Source organism: Netta rufina, assembly GCF_964035555.1.
Source record: "Netta rufina genome assembly, chromosome: 5".
NCBI lineage: Eukaryota > Metazoa > Chordata > Aves > Anseriformes > Anatidae > Netta > Netta rufina.
Window position 1 is genome coordinate 24,971,607 of NC_140128.1, and position 16,540 is coordinate 24,988,146.

The 16,540-nt window shown below is 35.3% G+C and overlaps 1 protein-coding gene across 7 annotated transcripts in view; it reads left to right on the plus strand.

The window, feature by feature from the left end:
• CDIN1 (CDAN1 interacting nuclease 1) overlaps positions 1 to 16,540 on the plus strand; it is a 128,815-nt gene that overhangs the window by 17,445 nt on the left and 94,830 nt on the right. For all 7 annotated transcript variants that reach the window (XM_084287510.1, XM_084287508.1, XM_084287509.1 and 4 more), the window contains exons 2-5: positions 8,653 to 8,698; positions 9,562 to 9,626; positions 13,076 to 13,136; positions 16,415 to 16,487. In XM_084287510.1, coding sequence (XP_084143636.1) covers positions 8,653 to 8,698; positions 9,562 to 9,626; positions 13,076 to 13,136; positions 16,415 to 16,487 — 245 coding nt within the window. The remainder of the gene's footprint in view (positions 1 to 8,652; positions 8,699 to 9,561; positions 9,627 to 13,075; positions 13,137 to 16,414; positions 16,488 to 16,540) is intronic.

Here is a 16,540-nt window from a genome sequence, read left to right on the forward strand (position 1 = left end):
AAACAAATATATGAAATACTTCTTTCCAATAACAGCCAACTAAGTCTGAACTTTATTTCAATATAAAGACTTTGGCCCTATGAAGGGGGCAGATAGCAAAGATGAGAGATAAATAAATCCCTGGCTTAAATTGCAGCTTCCCTGCCTTAACTGCTTGTTGAACTCTATTGTAATTGCAGCTAGGTGCATGTTTCATTGCACAGCTGTCATCAGGTAACGAAAACTTGTGTATTTCTGCCTGATGGAGCAGCATTTAGATTGTGGTACAAAGAGAAAAAAGTTCAAACTTGAAAACATGTTTTCTGTGTAGCCTTAACTGAAATAAATTGAAATTAAGTATGGATGGTGTACATTTAAATGCAGCCAAAGCATTTGCAGAGGTTTTGCTTTTCTTTCAGTCTCTGCTTTGCCTCTACTTAGGGAATGTGTTCACTCCCTCTTTCCTGGCTGTTATGTTCCTGCTAAACTGAGGACATGGACATAGCAAATCTGCTTATGTGGCATCGCAACGTTAGTTTCAAGCTTTGCAGTTATTTTGTTTAATTTCTTGAATTTATTTCTGAGAAATTGTATTGGCAGAGTTAAAAGAGAACATTAGAGAATAGCAGGAGAAGGAAATGGGGAGAAAAAGTCCTGAGATTATCAAACTGAAGGTGGGAAGCAAACTCTATTTGACTCCTCCTATCAGTTTCTTTTGTCAATGGGCTCCCTGACTAGGAGATCAAAGGGTACCAGAGTAGTTCTGGTATGTGTAAGTTGAAAAGATTTGAAAGTCATTGAAACCTTATGTCAGAATATTTGTCTGAGAGTTTTAATTTCATGTTCTACCATTGACACTGTATTTTTAAGCCTCTGTTGTGAATATCCTTTGGTTCTGTATCGTTGCAGATCCTGTTTGAAAAATGAACTTTACAAAGTAGTTTTGTGTTTCTGTGGAAGAGACTTTACTTGAAGCATTAGTGAAAAAGTTTTTATATATAGGGGTCTTTGTGTGGGTTTGGCATTTAAATAGTTTTGAACATACTACAACACTGATGTTTAATTCTGGAACGAAAAATACAGACAATAAATTGTCAGAAATATTGTTCTGATATTTTCTTACTAACATGATGAGACCAAAACGTAGTTTCTTTTCAATTGGAAATATCACTCCTCTGTTCCAGTGTTTTCAGAGTTCCATCTTCAGCCACAAAAGCTACTGTTGCTTATTCCCTTGGAAGGGGACTGTTGTTCACAATGTGAGTGTACAGAACCATATAGGAAAAAAGCATCTTTCTTCTGACTTCTTTTTTTTTTTTTCATTTTGGGGGCTAGATCAAAAATTCCTTGTGACAATTAGAATATTGTGTATTTTGAGTTAAACTTGTATTATTGCTGTGGAAAGGTGTTTTGTTCTTTTTTTGTTTTTTGTTATTAATGAAATGAGGTGGAATTCAGTTCTTTGGGGAGCAAGCACTATGTTGTGAGCATTGCCTGTATTGATAATTGGTATTTACTTCTTCATTTTTTTCACATCAGTTACAAATTGTTTGTTGTCTGCAGTTGTTTTAAAATATATTGGCTGTTACAACAGACACGAAAAAATGAGGTGTCTACAGGAAGAATTGGTGCCCCGTTCTTAAAGGAACTTCTAAGTCTTTCTAAATGAAAAATCATTCAAACAGTATCTAATACTGGCAATTTTCCTCTGTCTGCTGCTAGAACTTATTGGCCAACTAGGTCAGACATTATTAAAGTTCAAGTGGCCCAGTGGGAAAAGTAATGGCCTTATGCTACTATGAATTTTAAATGCTGCCATTTCTATGTATTGCACCATCATCTGTTCTTGCACATCACTAAATTGTATAGAAGTTGTGAGACCAACCAATGTCAAGGTCATAGAAGTGATGACTCTTCGCAAGTAGCCTTCTCGGATCTTTGTCATACAGTTATTCTCAAAACCTTGGCTATAGGCAGCAAAGTTGTGTGCACATGCCTGCATTTAACCTTTTCATTATTCTTGGATATTGTGAACCTGCAATGTAGGAAGAATTTTTCTGCAGACTCTTTATTTTTGGTTTTTATTTTTAAACCTACTAAAGCTATAAAATTGATGCAAAGACACTTTTTAGTTTGTGATTCATATTTACATCTTCTGAGTCAAGCTGTTGTACTGTTTAATGACTGTGTCAGGTGTACCACAGGTACTCCTTTTTATCTATATATTTATTGAATTTTTATGGTATAAATATATTTATAATGGAAGTATTTCCCCAACACATGGTATTGGTTTTATGGTTCCCAAAATACAGGTATAGTTGGAAAGTTGTAATATTGGAAGATACCTGCTTTACAGAAATGACAGTGCTGTAACTGAAGACCTACTGTCTTTTTATGTGACTTAGTTACTCCAAATCAAATTCAGATTCTGATTTAGGCACATATGTTGACACACACGTATATGTGTATGTATGTATATACATACACAGACATGTACATTGATTTAGCTTAAAATGGTCATTTGCTGACTTCAATAAATTCATGTTAGATTTGTGAATGGTAAAGTATATATGTGTACAGAGACAATAATTTGCTTTTTGAGAACTTCCACTCAGTGAAGTGGCCACAAACATATTAAACCTTTAGGAAAGGTTTTAATATTAAAAAAGAGAGGTTAAAACCATAACTTTATTCTAGTAGTCAGTGACTTCCTCTCGCTCATTCCACGTCCTTTAATGCTTAGATTTGTGTCAGCATAGCAGTTCTCAAATCTTAGTAAGCCTTTGTTATTCCTGAGGCTTACTAGATCCTCATGTGGACACATTCAGATGGTTAAGAAGCCTTCTTCCCATCCTGACACTTGGAAGAAATTCTGAGAATTCACTTCTTGTCACCTTCACTCACAAAGGAAGTTCACCATCAGACTGGTTTTAGTTGATTTACAGGCATAACTGCAGTGCTTGTTAGCCTACATCTTGCAGTTCTAGGAAGCCATGGAGGCTTTACACATCTGTGTATGTATTATATATTTGAACCAATGCCGCTATAATTATTGATGGAGTTTTTAGAAATCGAGTGGTTAGTGATAAGCAGTATGCAAACATGGATTTCTGTAGGAATTCCTATTGCAAAGAGTTTGCAGCACAGAAGGTGAGAATGAATATGCTCAGCTTTGTTTCATGTCTTTAACGATGGAAAAACACATTTCAGACACATTCTGAAATTTTAGGATAACTGCAATTATTCTCCTTTCACCTCCAGACATTTAAGTTTGTCAAAATCATATATTTCTTTCCTCACATAGATACTTAGTTCAGCATGGCAGCATCATACAATTCTAGGCCTTAGTTGTATTTATTACTTATATTTTAAAGATCAATATCACATTGGCAAAAATATTTTAAAACTTATTATATGTGGAAAAAGTTCATTTCCGGTTACTAGAAATGAGGGTCTCTTGCTGTCTGCTTCAGAACATTTCATGAAGGGATATGACTAGCACTCCATACTCATGCTGAAGAATGTGGAAGGAAAGAAACAACTTCTTCTATACCTGAATTCCTACAGTAGCTAAGATACACTGTTGGATGCTCTTCCAAGAGAACGTTTGACAGTGTTGCTATGGGATTTCACACATTAAGGCCTCTGAATTTTGGAAATGCAGATCCTATCCTCACACACAGTCTTTTAACCATTATGTTTATCATCTTCCTGAGGTGGAATGTTCCATTTTGTGAAAGGGAAGCAATAAAGGTATGTTCTTTGTAGATTTAGTGTGTTAGGGAAAAAACAAACAAAACAAAACAAAAAAAAATGGTGTGTATATAATATGTATTACATTGGTTTGTTTCATAATGGACTTTGTTCTCCCCCTGCTTGTCTCCACTTGTCTGAATTATTACTGGATTAAATACTGTAGTTCACATTTACCCTTGATTATTTATTTATTTATTTATTTACTGGTCAGTTCAGGTAGTCTTCCGTTGTTCCATTATAAAATACGTGAAATGTAAAGCTGCATTTTTAGTTGTGCTATTTTGGGCAAAAAGTGTGGAGTTAAAGTTGAGGAAAAAGAAATTCATTTTGAAGTGAAGAGATGAAACAAGTAGAAACTCGTTTTTGTACCAAAAATTTTACATTGAGAAATTTCAGCAAATGAAGTGGGAAGTTTAAGTTTTATCTTATCCCTAAACAATTCATTATTTGAAAGGGATGATAATATAATAATTGCAGAAGTCATCTTTGGATTTTCTCAGGGCAAGGCTCTAGTAAGTAGCAAATACTAAGTTGGACAGCACTCCAAGTCTTGCCTAGACCTGCAAGCATACTTTGTAGAGACGTTGATTTGATCCAATTAAAATCTTTGGGTCCTTACTAGCTGCTTCTTGGCCATAATTTTGTATCATCTGTAGTTATGAAGCACTGATCTGTGTCAGCATATTATCTATTACTAGTTAATACTCACTGCAACTCATTGCAAACATTCTCCAGAGATTATGGCACTTCTCTATCAGATTCTGGGATTCATTAGAAGAGACTAGTCTAAGTTTTATTCTTACATGTTAAATAACTGAAAGGCATATTATTTTTCTGGCACCAGACCTGCAATTGTCTTTTTAGCTTGACTTATTTCTAGCATGTTCTGGTCTGACTTGGGCATCCCATTCTAAACGTGGATGGGATTTGAAAGCTGTAATAATTTTTATTTATTTTTTTTTTTTTACATGAAAAGCAAATTTTTATGTCTTTATATCATTTGGAACTCAGAAATAACATTTCAGTATTTTTAAAGAATTATTTTCTTTAAACAAGACATGAACATTTTGTAGTGCTGGGTAGGTTTTAGATTTCACACTGTTTTCTGCATAAATCAGGTTCTGTATTGACAAGAGCACAAACTACATCAGGCATTCAGATGGAAGTATGCCACTAACATCAACAGAGTAACAAAAGGTAAATTGGTTCATTACAGATACTGCTGTACAAGAAAAAGGGTATTTCAAGAGCTAGGCTGGTTGCTTTGAATGGAGTTCTGGGAGTTATCTCCATTAGCATCTGGTATTGCAGAAGGAAATGTTTCCATGAGAGTGGCTCCTACAAAATTTGCGAGGAAAGCCTTCTTGGTTTTCTAGAAAATATACCAGCTATTTAAACTAGGTAGTCCTGAGAATTATGGGTTTGGGATTTGTTTGTTTGTTTGTTTGTTTTAGAAAATCTGTAAGTCCATACCATGGCTCTACAGTCAGTTCTCAACCAAGGCGCTTGTTTGACAGAAACGTGTCTATATATTCTCAGTCATCCAGTAAACCATGAGGCTTTATGCTTTTATATGAAGTTTATTCTGTAAGAGGAAATAATGGAACACTGAAATTTTATTTTGAATAAAAGATATTTTAAGGTATGGTTGTTTTCCTCAATACCTTAGCAATATTAATTTGTCTGCTCTTTTGCAGCTTTGAAATCTTGCAGAGGAAGGCTAGAGCCCTAGGCATTTGGCAGCTTCTGTAGCATTAATGGCACTCAGCACTAACCACAGCATAGTGGGAGGTTAGCAGGGACCTCTGGAAGTCTGCTGCAGCCCCCTGCCCAGGCAGGGCCACCCAGAGCAGGCTGCCCAGGACCACATCCAGGCGGCTTTTAAACATCTCCAAGGAGGGAGACTTCATAGCCCCTAACTCTGTAACTCCAGTGCCAGTGCTCAGTCATTCTCACAAGTTCCTGGTGTTGTGACAAAACCTCATGTGTTTCAGCTTGTGCCCTATTGCCTCTTGTCCTGCCACTTGGCAACATTATAAAGAGCCTCACTCAGTTTTCTTTGTAGCCTCCCTGCAGGTATTTGTATACACTTGATAGATCCCCCCTGAATAAGTTACGTAGCATTAAACTGAACTGTTGGCATCAGCTGCTCTGTGGTCTTTTTGTGCTAATGTCTTGCAATGCAGATGCATGTTCATGACTTCTGTCTCCAAGTACACTGTACTGTCTTTTTGCGCACTTTTCAAAACCATGATATTTGAGTTTGCTATCAGTGGTACCTTGCATTAGATCCTCCAGCTGTGTTTTAAGGAGCTTTTTCATTTTGCCAGGCAGTTTTCATTTTGCCAGCCATTTCATTTTGCCAGTGGCAATGAAACTGTGGCAAGGAAGCATCAAATGGCAGATGAGTGTTTTTGGTGTTTAATAGGGAAACTATGTTAGTAAAAGAAACATGGAAGCAGCCATTTGAAGATACAAATCCACTTCTCTTGGAGAAAGAGAAGGATCTGGTAGTAAGGCTTGATGTTCCTGGAATGGTACTATTAAAGTAGTTCTCCGTCAATGCTGTAATGTTTTTGTGCTGTAATCTAGTATATATGCAACTTGTTCAGTTTCCGGACTGAAGGTTTTTGTTTTTTTTAGTATTTGTGGCAAGTCTTAAATGATCTGAACAGTTGGAAGCATAGGAGTAAACTGAAGTAGAAAGATATATTCAGGGACACCAAGGGAACAAAAGGACAAGAGTCATGTGTGTGTGTAGGAGAGATAATGATCTCAACCCTTTGATATATCATGAGCGTTTTAAGGTAATTGTACAATAACTATAGTAATTCTACAGGCAGTAGTCTAAAAATACAAAATTGGTGTATCAGGGGGAGAACTCAAACCAAAAATCCAGTTAAATGCTGTCCTGTTTTTTTTGTTGTTGCTTGGTTGGTTGGATTTTGCTCTCTTGTTGTTGTTTTGCTTCTGAATCTTTTGTCTGTATTCAGTTCTACCATTATGATCATATAAATCTGCCAGATAATAATAGTTACGTGGAGAGCCATTAGGGGGCCATATGTATCCAACTTATTTATAGACTGCAGGGGTTTTTGTTTGTTATTTTTTTTGTGTTTTTCAAATAAATCAACTTGGAAAACTATAGCCTTGCATATGTGTATTGCCTGTGTGTATATATAATCTTAATTTCTTTCCTTTGTTCACCTTTTACTGATCACATCTGTATATCGAAGGTTGTAATAACTGAATGATGCACATTTTTGGGGAGGCATTGTGGTACATATCTCTTAGCCTCTGTGATGAGTTATGTATATTTAAGAATATTTAAAATCTTGACTATATTGTCATTTGTTTCTCTGTAAATTTTATTTCTCTGTAAATTTCTTAATCTGTATATTAGATGGGTTATATTGCTACCATTTTTCTACAGTTTTAACGTTCAGTCAGTGAGTACTCGGGGAGGACATTCTCACGTGTAAGATACCAGAGACCAAGGCTCACCTTACTGCTGTCACAGATGTGCTGCTGGGCAGACAAGCCTATGCTACGGTATTATGGCAAAGATGCTGGAAGCACAGATACAAATAACCAAAACTAATAAGCTCACTGTATAGCACAGCGTTAACCTGGTTACTTTGCTCATAATGCTTCAACTAGTTGATCTAGAGGTAACTTTCTATTGTGCTGCATAGACATACCTTCTGTTTCAACTTGAACATGCCATTTAGTCCTTCAGTACCTCAGTCTTCCCTTTTCAAAAAAGGAGTCAGACTTATCTTAAATTAGTATCCCTGAGGAGTGAAAATTGCAAGGAGAAAGGCCATTTAAATAGGGAGAGCATATATACATTAGATGTAAATATGATGTAATACAGGCATTAAACTCACATACAGGAAATCTGGCAGAAGAGCATGACTTTAGACACTGCAGAATATTTGAACTACTTATGTTGTGCCTTAGTAGGTAAGTTTGTGACAGAGAAAATGTTAATTATTCATAGTGCTTTGCTGTACCATAAAACTTGATTTATTGAGACTATAATTTGTTCAAGTTGCATGTAGTAGGAAAATATATCAGAAGTAATTAATTGTATTCAGGATGCGATGAAGTAGATCTATCCACAGAGGACAATTGAAAACAGTAGCGGTGTGGTATTGATTGCCTTTCAGAGGGAAAAAAAAATCTTGTCCCATTTCTAAATGTTAACAATTCAGAGAGAAAAATTCCCACTTGGGAAGAATGCTTTCCAGGTTGCTTCATTGCCAGGTGTTTGACATTGAGTGGAGCCTTAGATGAATGAAGCTTATGGCAGCTTTTGGAAATGACCGACTCCGGGGAATCTCGGCTTCCTGCTGTGAAAGTTTCTATTTTCAAAGCACATCAGTTTCAGTGGGAATGTTCCAGTGGTCCCATATGCTACTTCTGACAGAGAGGGAAGTTTTTAACCTGAATATGAGACAGCTACTGAAGAGGTTCCCTTGCTGCTAACAAAATGAATTTCAATATGTTGCCAATGAGCAAGCGGTATGTTCCCAACTGCTGATGGAATTTAAGTCCATCAATTATTAATAGAAATTTTGCTTTGTTTTCCTTTTTGTCTTTTCCCTTTTAACTCCAGTACCTGCTACTGCTAGGACTTCGCAGGTTCTGAAGCTGAAAAAGAATCACCCAAACAATATGCTAGTTTGCTTTGAAACTCTTGCTGTATTTTCCTCCCCTCCCTCGTACGCTCTCTCCTTGACCTAGCAGCAGGAAGCCTTTGTCTGAGGTGTTCATCTGGAACAACTTTTCCACACTTGTTTTCATGTTCTGTTAGATTACAGGGCAGCAGGCCTACCTTTGAAGCTCCCTTCTCTTTTGTTTCTTTGCAGTGCACTCCAGTAATTAACTTTGTCCTTCTTTTATTTGTTCCAGTCAATCGCAGTCCACTCTGCTGAGCATCTTCTCCCAGGAGTACCAGGTTAGAAGTTTTCTCCTTTGTGAGGGTTGACAGGTGCCTAATTGAATGATGAATGTCCCTTTATTTCTTTGTAATTGAACTGCCAGCTTTCTGATTGGTTTGGAGGATGTTCCCTTTTCCACATCAAGTACCGCCTGAGTCTCAGTGGATGGCTGCCAAGCCTACCCATCCATCTGTCTAATAACATCTAGCCTTTGCTTATTTGGTGGACCTGTAATAAATTATGCTAAACCATTATTATTCTGACAATAATAATTTCCCTGTGTTGCGTGGTTCCATGTGCTAAATGTTTGCTGACTTGCACTGTCAGTGCTGCTTTCCATTGCTGACAGAGATGATGATAAATGACCATTGCCGGAGTGGCAGAAGGCAAGAGAGGCAGAAAATGGAGTCATTTATCATGAGATGACAGATGTCAGTCAAGTGGCAAGTCTCTATGGAATTACTTTTTGTAGTTTTTCAAATAAGTTGTTTTTAAGCAATGTTCTTCCTGGTTAAAAATGCCAATTGAATTGTAAAACTAGAGTGCACCAGACTTAGATGGAATTGAATTGAGGGAAAATTAATACAAAGGTTGAAAGAGAGAACAAGTTTTTCTTTGCCCTCTGCAGCCTTCAGTATACTTATTTAGATTCAATTATTATGACCTTATTGGCTTTTACATATATGGTACATTGCAGTACAGTCTGAAGACATTCAATTCAATAGGTAGATTGAACATCATTTCTGTATAGAATCTAAAAAAGTAGTTCAGTTTATATATCAAAGCGTAGCCAAGAAGCATGTGTTTGGACAGTCATGCTTTCTGTGTTTTCATCTATGACACATTTGTATGAGCATTTGTTTTTCTTTTGTTTTTCTAGAAACAAATCAAAAGAACACATGCCAAGCATCACACTGCTGAAGCTGTTGAAACTTACTACCAAAGGTATGACCTCCCCGCCTCAGTTAAGAGTATCTTCGTAACTACTAGTTGCTATGGCAATTACAAGTAAATTAGCTTCTTAGTTTATGAAGACAATTTTTGTATTAACCTTTTTTTTTTAGTGAAAGTGCAGAAAATTTTCAGGTTCTGGTCAGGCTTATCAAAAGAGTTATACTTCCTTGGCTTTAAGTCCAAATAAGCAAATATTATTCTTTAGAGCGTATGTGGTAATGTCCATTATATATTGCGTATAGTTTCTAATTATGGGATTTCAGTATGAAGACTAACATTGACGATAAATTCCTTGCAGTGAGGAAGCTTCTTCTGTTGCAGTTGCTTGTACTTTTAAAAACAATAGTTGTATTACATTACAAAAAGTTACATATTAAATTAGTCTATTGCCAGCTTCAATTTTTAGATCACTCCTGTTTTATCAACAGAAGTGTCAGAAATAGCTTTTAAGGGAGAATGAAAACCTTTATGTTATTTTTACAATATTCTACAATTATTTACATCTTAAGCTAATAAAATATTTGCTACATCTTATAGTTTGTCTGTTAGTTCCATAAGCTTTACTTAAAATATTGCAATGACATAATTGGGGCATAATGATAACTGGTAAAAATATGCAATTAAAATATTACTTTGTAGACTGACATATCTGAAGAGCTTGCATGGCAAGTGAGTTCATACTTGTGATTATACATGTCTGATATTTATGATTAATGTTAATCTATATGAATGAGGAAAATGAACAAAAAGCCTCCATTTGTAAACAATTAACTCCTCTGTGCTTCTGCAAAATCATATATTTAAAACCTAAGGGCAGCCTGATGATACTAGACACTGGTTTAGAAAATCTGGTGTGAATTGTGTTCTTTTAGGGGCTTGATTTTCTTTATTTTAGTAGTTGTATTGTTGTGTAAAAATGTTTCTGTGATGATAGTGTTACCAGTTCCATTAACATAAACCTGGAACACAGAACCAGGTTTTGCTTTTGCAAAGTAGAAATGTTAAGAGCACCAGTAGGGTTGTAGGTATGATTACGTTTGGTTCCCATCAGGTAGGAGGATCTATCTGTCTATGTCTCTTCCTGCACTGTCTGAAGTATGATAGCAGTACATAACTGATGCGTTATGTATGAAGCTATATGGTGGTGGTAGGAAAAATCTTTCTTTATGCTATTTCTGGGTTTTTCATATTGCAAATATATTAGCATGGCCAAGTAGACCGCACATTTTCAAATCAGAGATGTTCTGGTTAATAGTTAGAAAACTCATCTCAGTCCTGTTTTAGGAGATTTACAGCGTAGTAGGTTTTGTAAGCTGCAGTGGCAGTGTTCTTGAGTCAGAAACCAGTTTGAAATGCTACAAGCATAAACATGACACATATCTTCTGATCTACTCTTTTGTAGCATCCATCAGTTGTACAGTGTGCATGGTATTCTCCATCCTATTCCCTCCCACATACAAACAGATAATTGTGTTTCTATTGCTTTTCTCTGTCTGAAGCTATTTTTGAATGTAGTCATTTCCAGTGGTCCCTGTTAGAAGCAGGTAGAATTGCAGTTGAGTGGAGTAGTTCATGCTGTTCTGCTGAGACTAGTTAAATTTGGGCAAACAAAGCCAAGTTACAAGAAGTTTCAGTGAACTTTTCAGAACAGTATTGCCATCAGCATGTGAAACCTGTTAGTCCATAATGGAATTGCTAGTAGCATTGGAAATAACTGAGAGAAAATTACTCTGTTATTAGAGGAAGCTTTGGCATTCAATCAGCTTCATGCATGTTTTAGAACATTAGTAGTCTCAAGCAGTTCTTCCTGGTTAATTATTTTGTTTGTGAACTCGTTTTTTTCCCCCCATCCATTATAAGCTTTTTAGTGTTTAAGTACACATGAGGCAACTTACTTTGTGTTTTTACGTAGGTTACCTTTATTGCTGAAAAAGGTTACAGCAATAAGCTTGTATTGTTTCCTTTATTCATTAAGCCCCAGAATAACTTGCAAGCAAACAGGCCTCTCATCCTCTGCAGTTTCGTGTAGAGGTTTTACACCCATTTCACAGAAAGTTAACATGATTTAAAAAAAAAAAAAAAAAAAAAAAGTCTGTAACTAATGAGCAGGAGAGGCTTCTGATAGATAGATAATGACAGAGGTAGAAAGGCTGTGGCCTTCTAATGATGTCAGTAATGATTTGCTATATGAATAAAGATACGATAAATGAGCAGGTTCAAATGTTGATAACTATTGTTCTTTTCCAGATGGCTACAAAACACAAAGTGGCTTCCAATAATATAACTTCCTCCCTGCAGATCCTGAGTATTGGACTTTCTGTCATCCTTTATAGATCCTAATTCTTCTTTTAATATTTCTTCCTTTAATATTTTTACAATAATAATTTAATTGTTAGACTCTGATTTCAGTGATATAAGCCTTTAGTATGCAAACTATTACCTACTATTACCCTGGTTGATAAAATCTGTGATAAAACTTTGGAGTGTACGTTTTTGTGCACAGTAGTAAATTGAATAAGATGTACAGTGTTTTGCACCTGCATATCACAGAATCACAGAATCACAGAATTTCTAGGTTGGAAGAGACCTCAAGATCATCGAGTCCAACCTCTGACCTAACGCTAGCAGTCCCCACTAAACCATATCCCTAAGCTCTACATCTAAACATCTTTTGAAGACTTCCAGGGATGGTGACTCCACCACTTCCCTGGGCAGCCTGTTCCAGTGCCTCACAACCCTTTCAGTGAAGAAGTTCTTCCTAACATCCAGCCTAAATCTCCCCTGGCGCAACTTAAGCCCATTCCCCCTCGTCCTGTCACCAGGCACGTGGGAGAACAAGCCAACCCCCACCTCACTACAGCCTCCTTTAAGGTATCTGTAAGGTATCTCCCCCCTTCTATCACAAGGTTTGGGGACACACTCATTCTGGACTAAGATATCTGACTACCTATAACACAAATATTCCTATTATAAGAAAAAACAACTCCATTATAACATGGAGAGCATGGCAAATTTTGCTAAAAGGTTGAAATCCTAGAGTTACCCTAAAAGACAGTTGAAGATCAGATGGAACCCAAAATGTTTACTGGGAATAATAGAGATTTCTTGTCTGTTATGGATCTATAAATAATACAGGTATAAGTTATTTGTAGGATATTAAGCCACTTTTTTTTTTTAAGACTGTTTTATTGATTTATTGATTTTTATTATTTTTTTAACCAATGATTTAATTGAGTTTGATATATCTTGCAGATGAATAAATAGGAGTCAATGCTGGAGAGTTGGTGATTGTCTAAAATACTTATTTCTTAAAATATGTCTCATCAAATACTCTGCACTGGAGTATTTTCCCCTAAATGAAGAGACTCACAGGGGATACTGATATGTATAAACTGGCCTTTTCTTGCCACTACAGAATTACCTGTCTTTGTCTTGTCTAGGTACCTGAATGGGGTGATGAAAAATGCAGCTGCCCCTGTGTTACTGGAGCTGGCCAATGAGGTAGTAATCTTCACTTTTTTCTTTAATCTTCCAGTGTAAAACCTAAGGGGCATATCTATAGTGACTTTACTGAGAAATGTAATTAACCTAAAAAAAATGGTTTCCAGGCACATTAGACATTTAAAATTGTTCCCCAGTCTGTTAGTACTTATAATAATTAGACAAAAGCCTCATTTATTAATAAATCAGTTAATGTAATTAGTCTTCTAACTTAAATGAGAATGTGTGAGAAACTCTGAATTTCTGTTTTGTTGGAAATTTCAGCCAAAACATAGATCTTTAATGCACAAATTTACTGAAGGTTCTTGCTAATTTGCTGAAAGTTCCTTGATTAAATGAAGTTGTATCAATTATTGTTGTTTCCTTGTGTTTAATAACAAACCCTATTTTAAGATTATTTTTTTTTTAGTTGGAAGGGTTAAAAAAGTTAATTTTCTTGACTCCTTTTATTTCAGTCCATACAAGTTAGAGGATGGCTAATGAGGACTGCTTAGTGTAAAGCAATTAAGCAGAATAAATTCTTCAGTATAGCCATGTCCTAGAAAAGCTGATGTATGAAAAGTTTGGGACTGTTGCTATTAGAGTCTGACAAATGTATTGATGCTGTTCATTAACTAGAATATGAACCTACCTTGGGATGCAAGGAAGGTGTTCTTTGCATTAAGAAATGTTCTCTAAAGCTACCTCAAAGAAGATGTAAAAAGTTTGAAAGTGTGTTGGCAAGCCTCCTAGAGAGAAAAAAAAAATGTACCTCTTAAGTTCTAAAATATTTATTTACAATAGTAATAACAATACAATAGCTCCATGGAACTGCTTATGCAACCCTCAAAGGGATAGAATGAAATGTATGCTGTTTTTGTGCTGCATTTTAATAGAAAATGTAGGAAGGGGGCAGAAAATGAGTGTTTGCATTAAAAATGATATGGCACTATGAACATTAAGTGTTGCAATAGCAGCAAGTTCTACACGTTACATTAGTAAGAGAATGGTTTCTTTCTCATGTACATTGCTGCATCTAGTAAATGAGCAATTACCTATCAATTACTAGAAGGTTTTAATGGTCTGTGAAGTGTCCACATATCCTGATCATACAGTTAGCATAGAGTAAAGGATTTATTTTATATTAGTAGTGATAAGTAGCTTTTTCTTTATTTTTTAAGCATTTCTGGAAAAAATAGGTCTTAAAATACATTCTGTTCTCACTACTTTACATAAAGAAGTACCATCTCATTAAGAATTTAGGTAAACAACTTGATTCATGATATATTGCACCCATATTATAAGGGAACTGTCATAAAATGTTTCAAGCACAAAGTAATATAGTAATATACTGGTTCTTTGTATATTTTTTCCCATTGATTTAGAGATTATGCATATAATTTCTGACTCTAGTGAGCGTATCTTTGTTTATGTTATACTAATGCATCTTTGCAATTCAGATCAAAGATTTCTGCAGTTCAGAAATAAATAAGAATTAAATCTAAGAGGAAGAGATGATATACAAAGAACTTATCTGCTTCTGATTTCATAGTAGCAGGTATATAAGAAAGGCAATGCATTTTGTGACTGCTGCCTAATGCATTAGGGAAATGTGGCAATAACCAGCCCCAGATTACTGCTTCCAAACAATCAAGCTGCCATTTTTATATGATAGTTAATATTTAAATGACATACTCTTGCATCTGCTGACAATTGATGTAATGGTAATACTTTATGAGTCAATATATATTTAATCAGTGGAAACTGTAAAAATTGATGAGAAATATATAACATAGGTGCATTACAGTGTGTAGCAACCTTGTTAAATAGGAACAGCACCATAGTACTATCTTTTGGGTTTGAGGTGGTTTTGTTGTTTGTAAGTGGTTTTTGTTTTTCTTCTGAGGATTTGTGAGACTACTTTTAAATTATTATTTTTTAAGTTTATCTGCCACCTGCTTCATGTTGTATATCTAGTGAAAAACGACTAAAATAAATCTCATTTTTGTTAGATAGGAATAATAAAATTAGTCACTGTTCTCTTCATACAAATATTTTCATGTGAGATTTGAAGCACTATGAATTTTACTTACATGCTAAATTCTGACGTGAAGCATGATGGCCCTATTTCAAAGAAAGATGGACACATGATTAATATGAAAATTAGGGAGATGCAAGTACCTGAACTAATAAGGTAGTCCTTATTCAGGCTGGACTACCTTCAGTAATTTCACCATTTTTCATGTGTCAGCTCTGATGTGGGTTACTGGAAATAAGCAGCTCCGTGGAAAGCGTTTCCCTTCTTGGGGAATTTAAGGGCATCCAAGTACATACATATTTGGAAAAAATACATGCACAAATGAAACCACCTTTTTTTGTCTAGTTATTAAATCAAGCTACATTTTTTGTATCAATATTGAACTTGAAAACATGTTAAGAAGAATTCACTGTGACAATTTATGAGCAAGGTTTAGCTTCTCAATGTTAAAATTCTGATTCACTGGAGTATTATAATGGTATCTAAAAAACTATTCTAATTTCAGGTGGAACTACACCATATAATTTCCAATACATATAAATCACATTAAAGTTGAGGAAGAGCTTTGTTTAGAGGGAAAAGTTAAATTCTAAAGAAATTTTTACCAACTCCAGCACATCTGTTGGAGGTGAGTTAGTCAGCAAAACTAAGGAAGATCTGTTGATGATATTAAGGCTATGTCATGTCACTTGATGGGTGCTGCATATTTACAGCAAAGGATCAACACTTCTTTTCCTTGTTAGGTAACATTACAAAAGTGATTTTATAGCCATCTTTTACAAAAAAAGTGGTTCAAATACAAAGCATACAGACATAAAAAACAGTAATGTATGTTATTTGCCTAGAATATCACTACTAATGTTATAAAGTTCTGATACGTTTTAGATATTTGTCACATCCCTACTTACTTTATTTGTTAGATATATTACACTTCAAACATAAAAATAACATAATCACACACAGATACATCTTCATAGCGCATGGAAAAAAAAATGAAATCAAAAACTCAAATACTTAATTACATGTTGACATAAAGTAAAATTGTAGATTCTCAGATGAAATTTGGTTTTCTGATGGTTACTGTGGATTGCTGCTACCTCTTTGATTCAAATAGTTGAACTTAATTGGGAAAAACTACTAATTTTTCATATGTTTTTGCACTTTATTTTTAATAATCTACAAGGAGATTACAGTGCTGACAAAGTGTGCATCTTAAAGTAGTTACTTCCCCAAATTCTCTTTTTATTTCTGTTGAGGTTAGGTGGACTTTGCCCCATCACTGATGGCCCGTATTGTGTTAGAAAGATTTCTGCAAGAACGAGAGCAAGCCATCCGTAAGTATCTTTGCTGGGTTTCTTCCTTTGTGTTTTTTAAATTTTAGAGTATT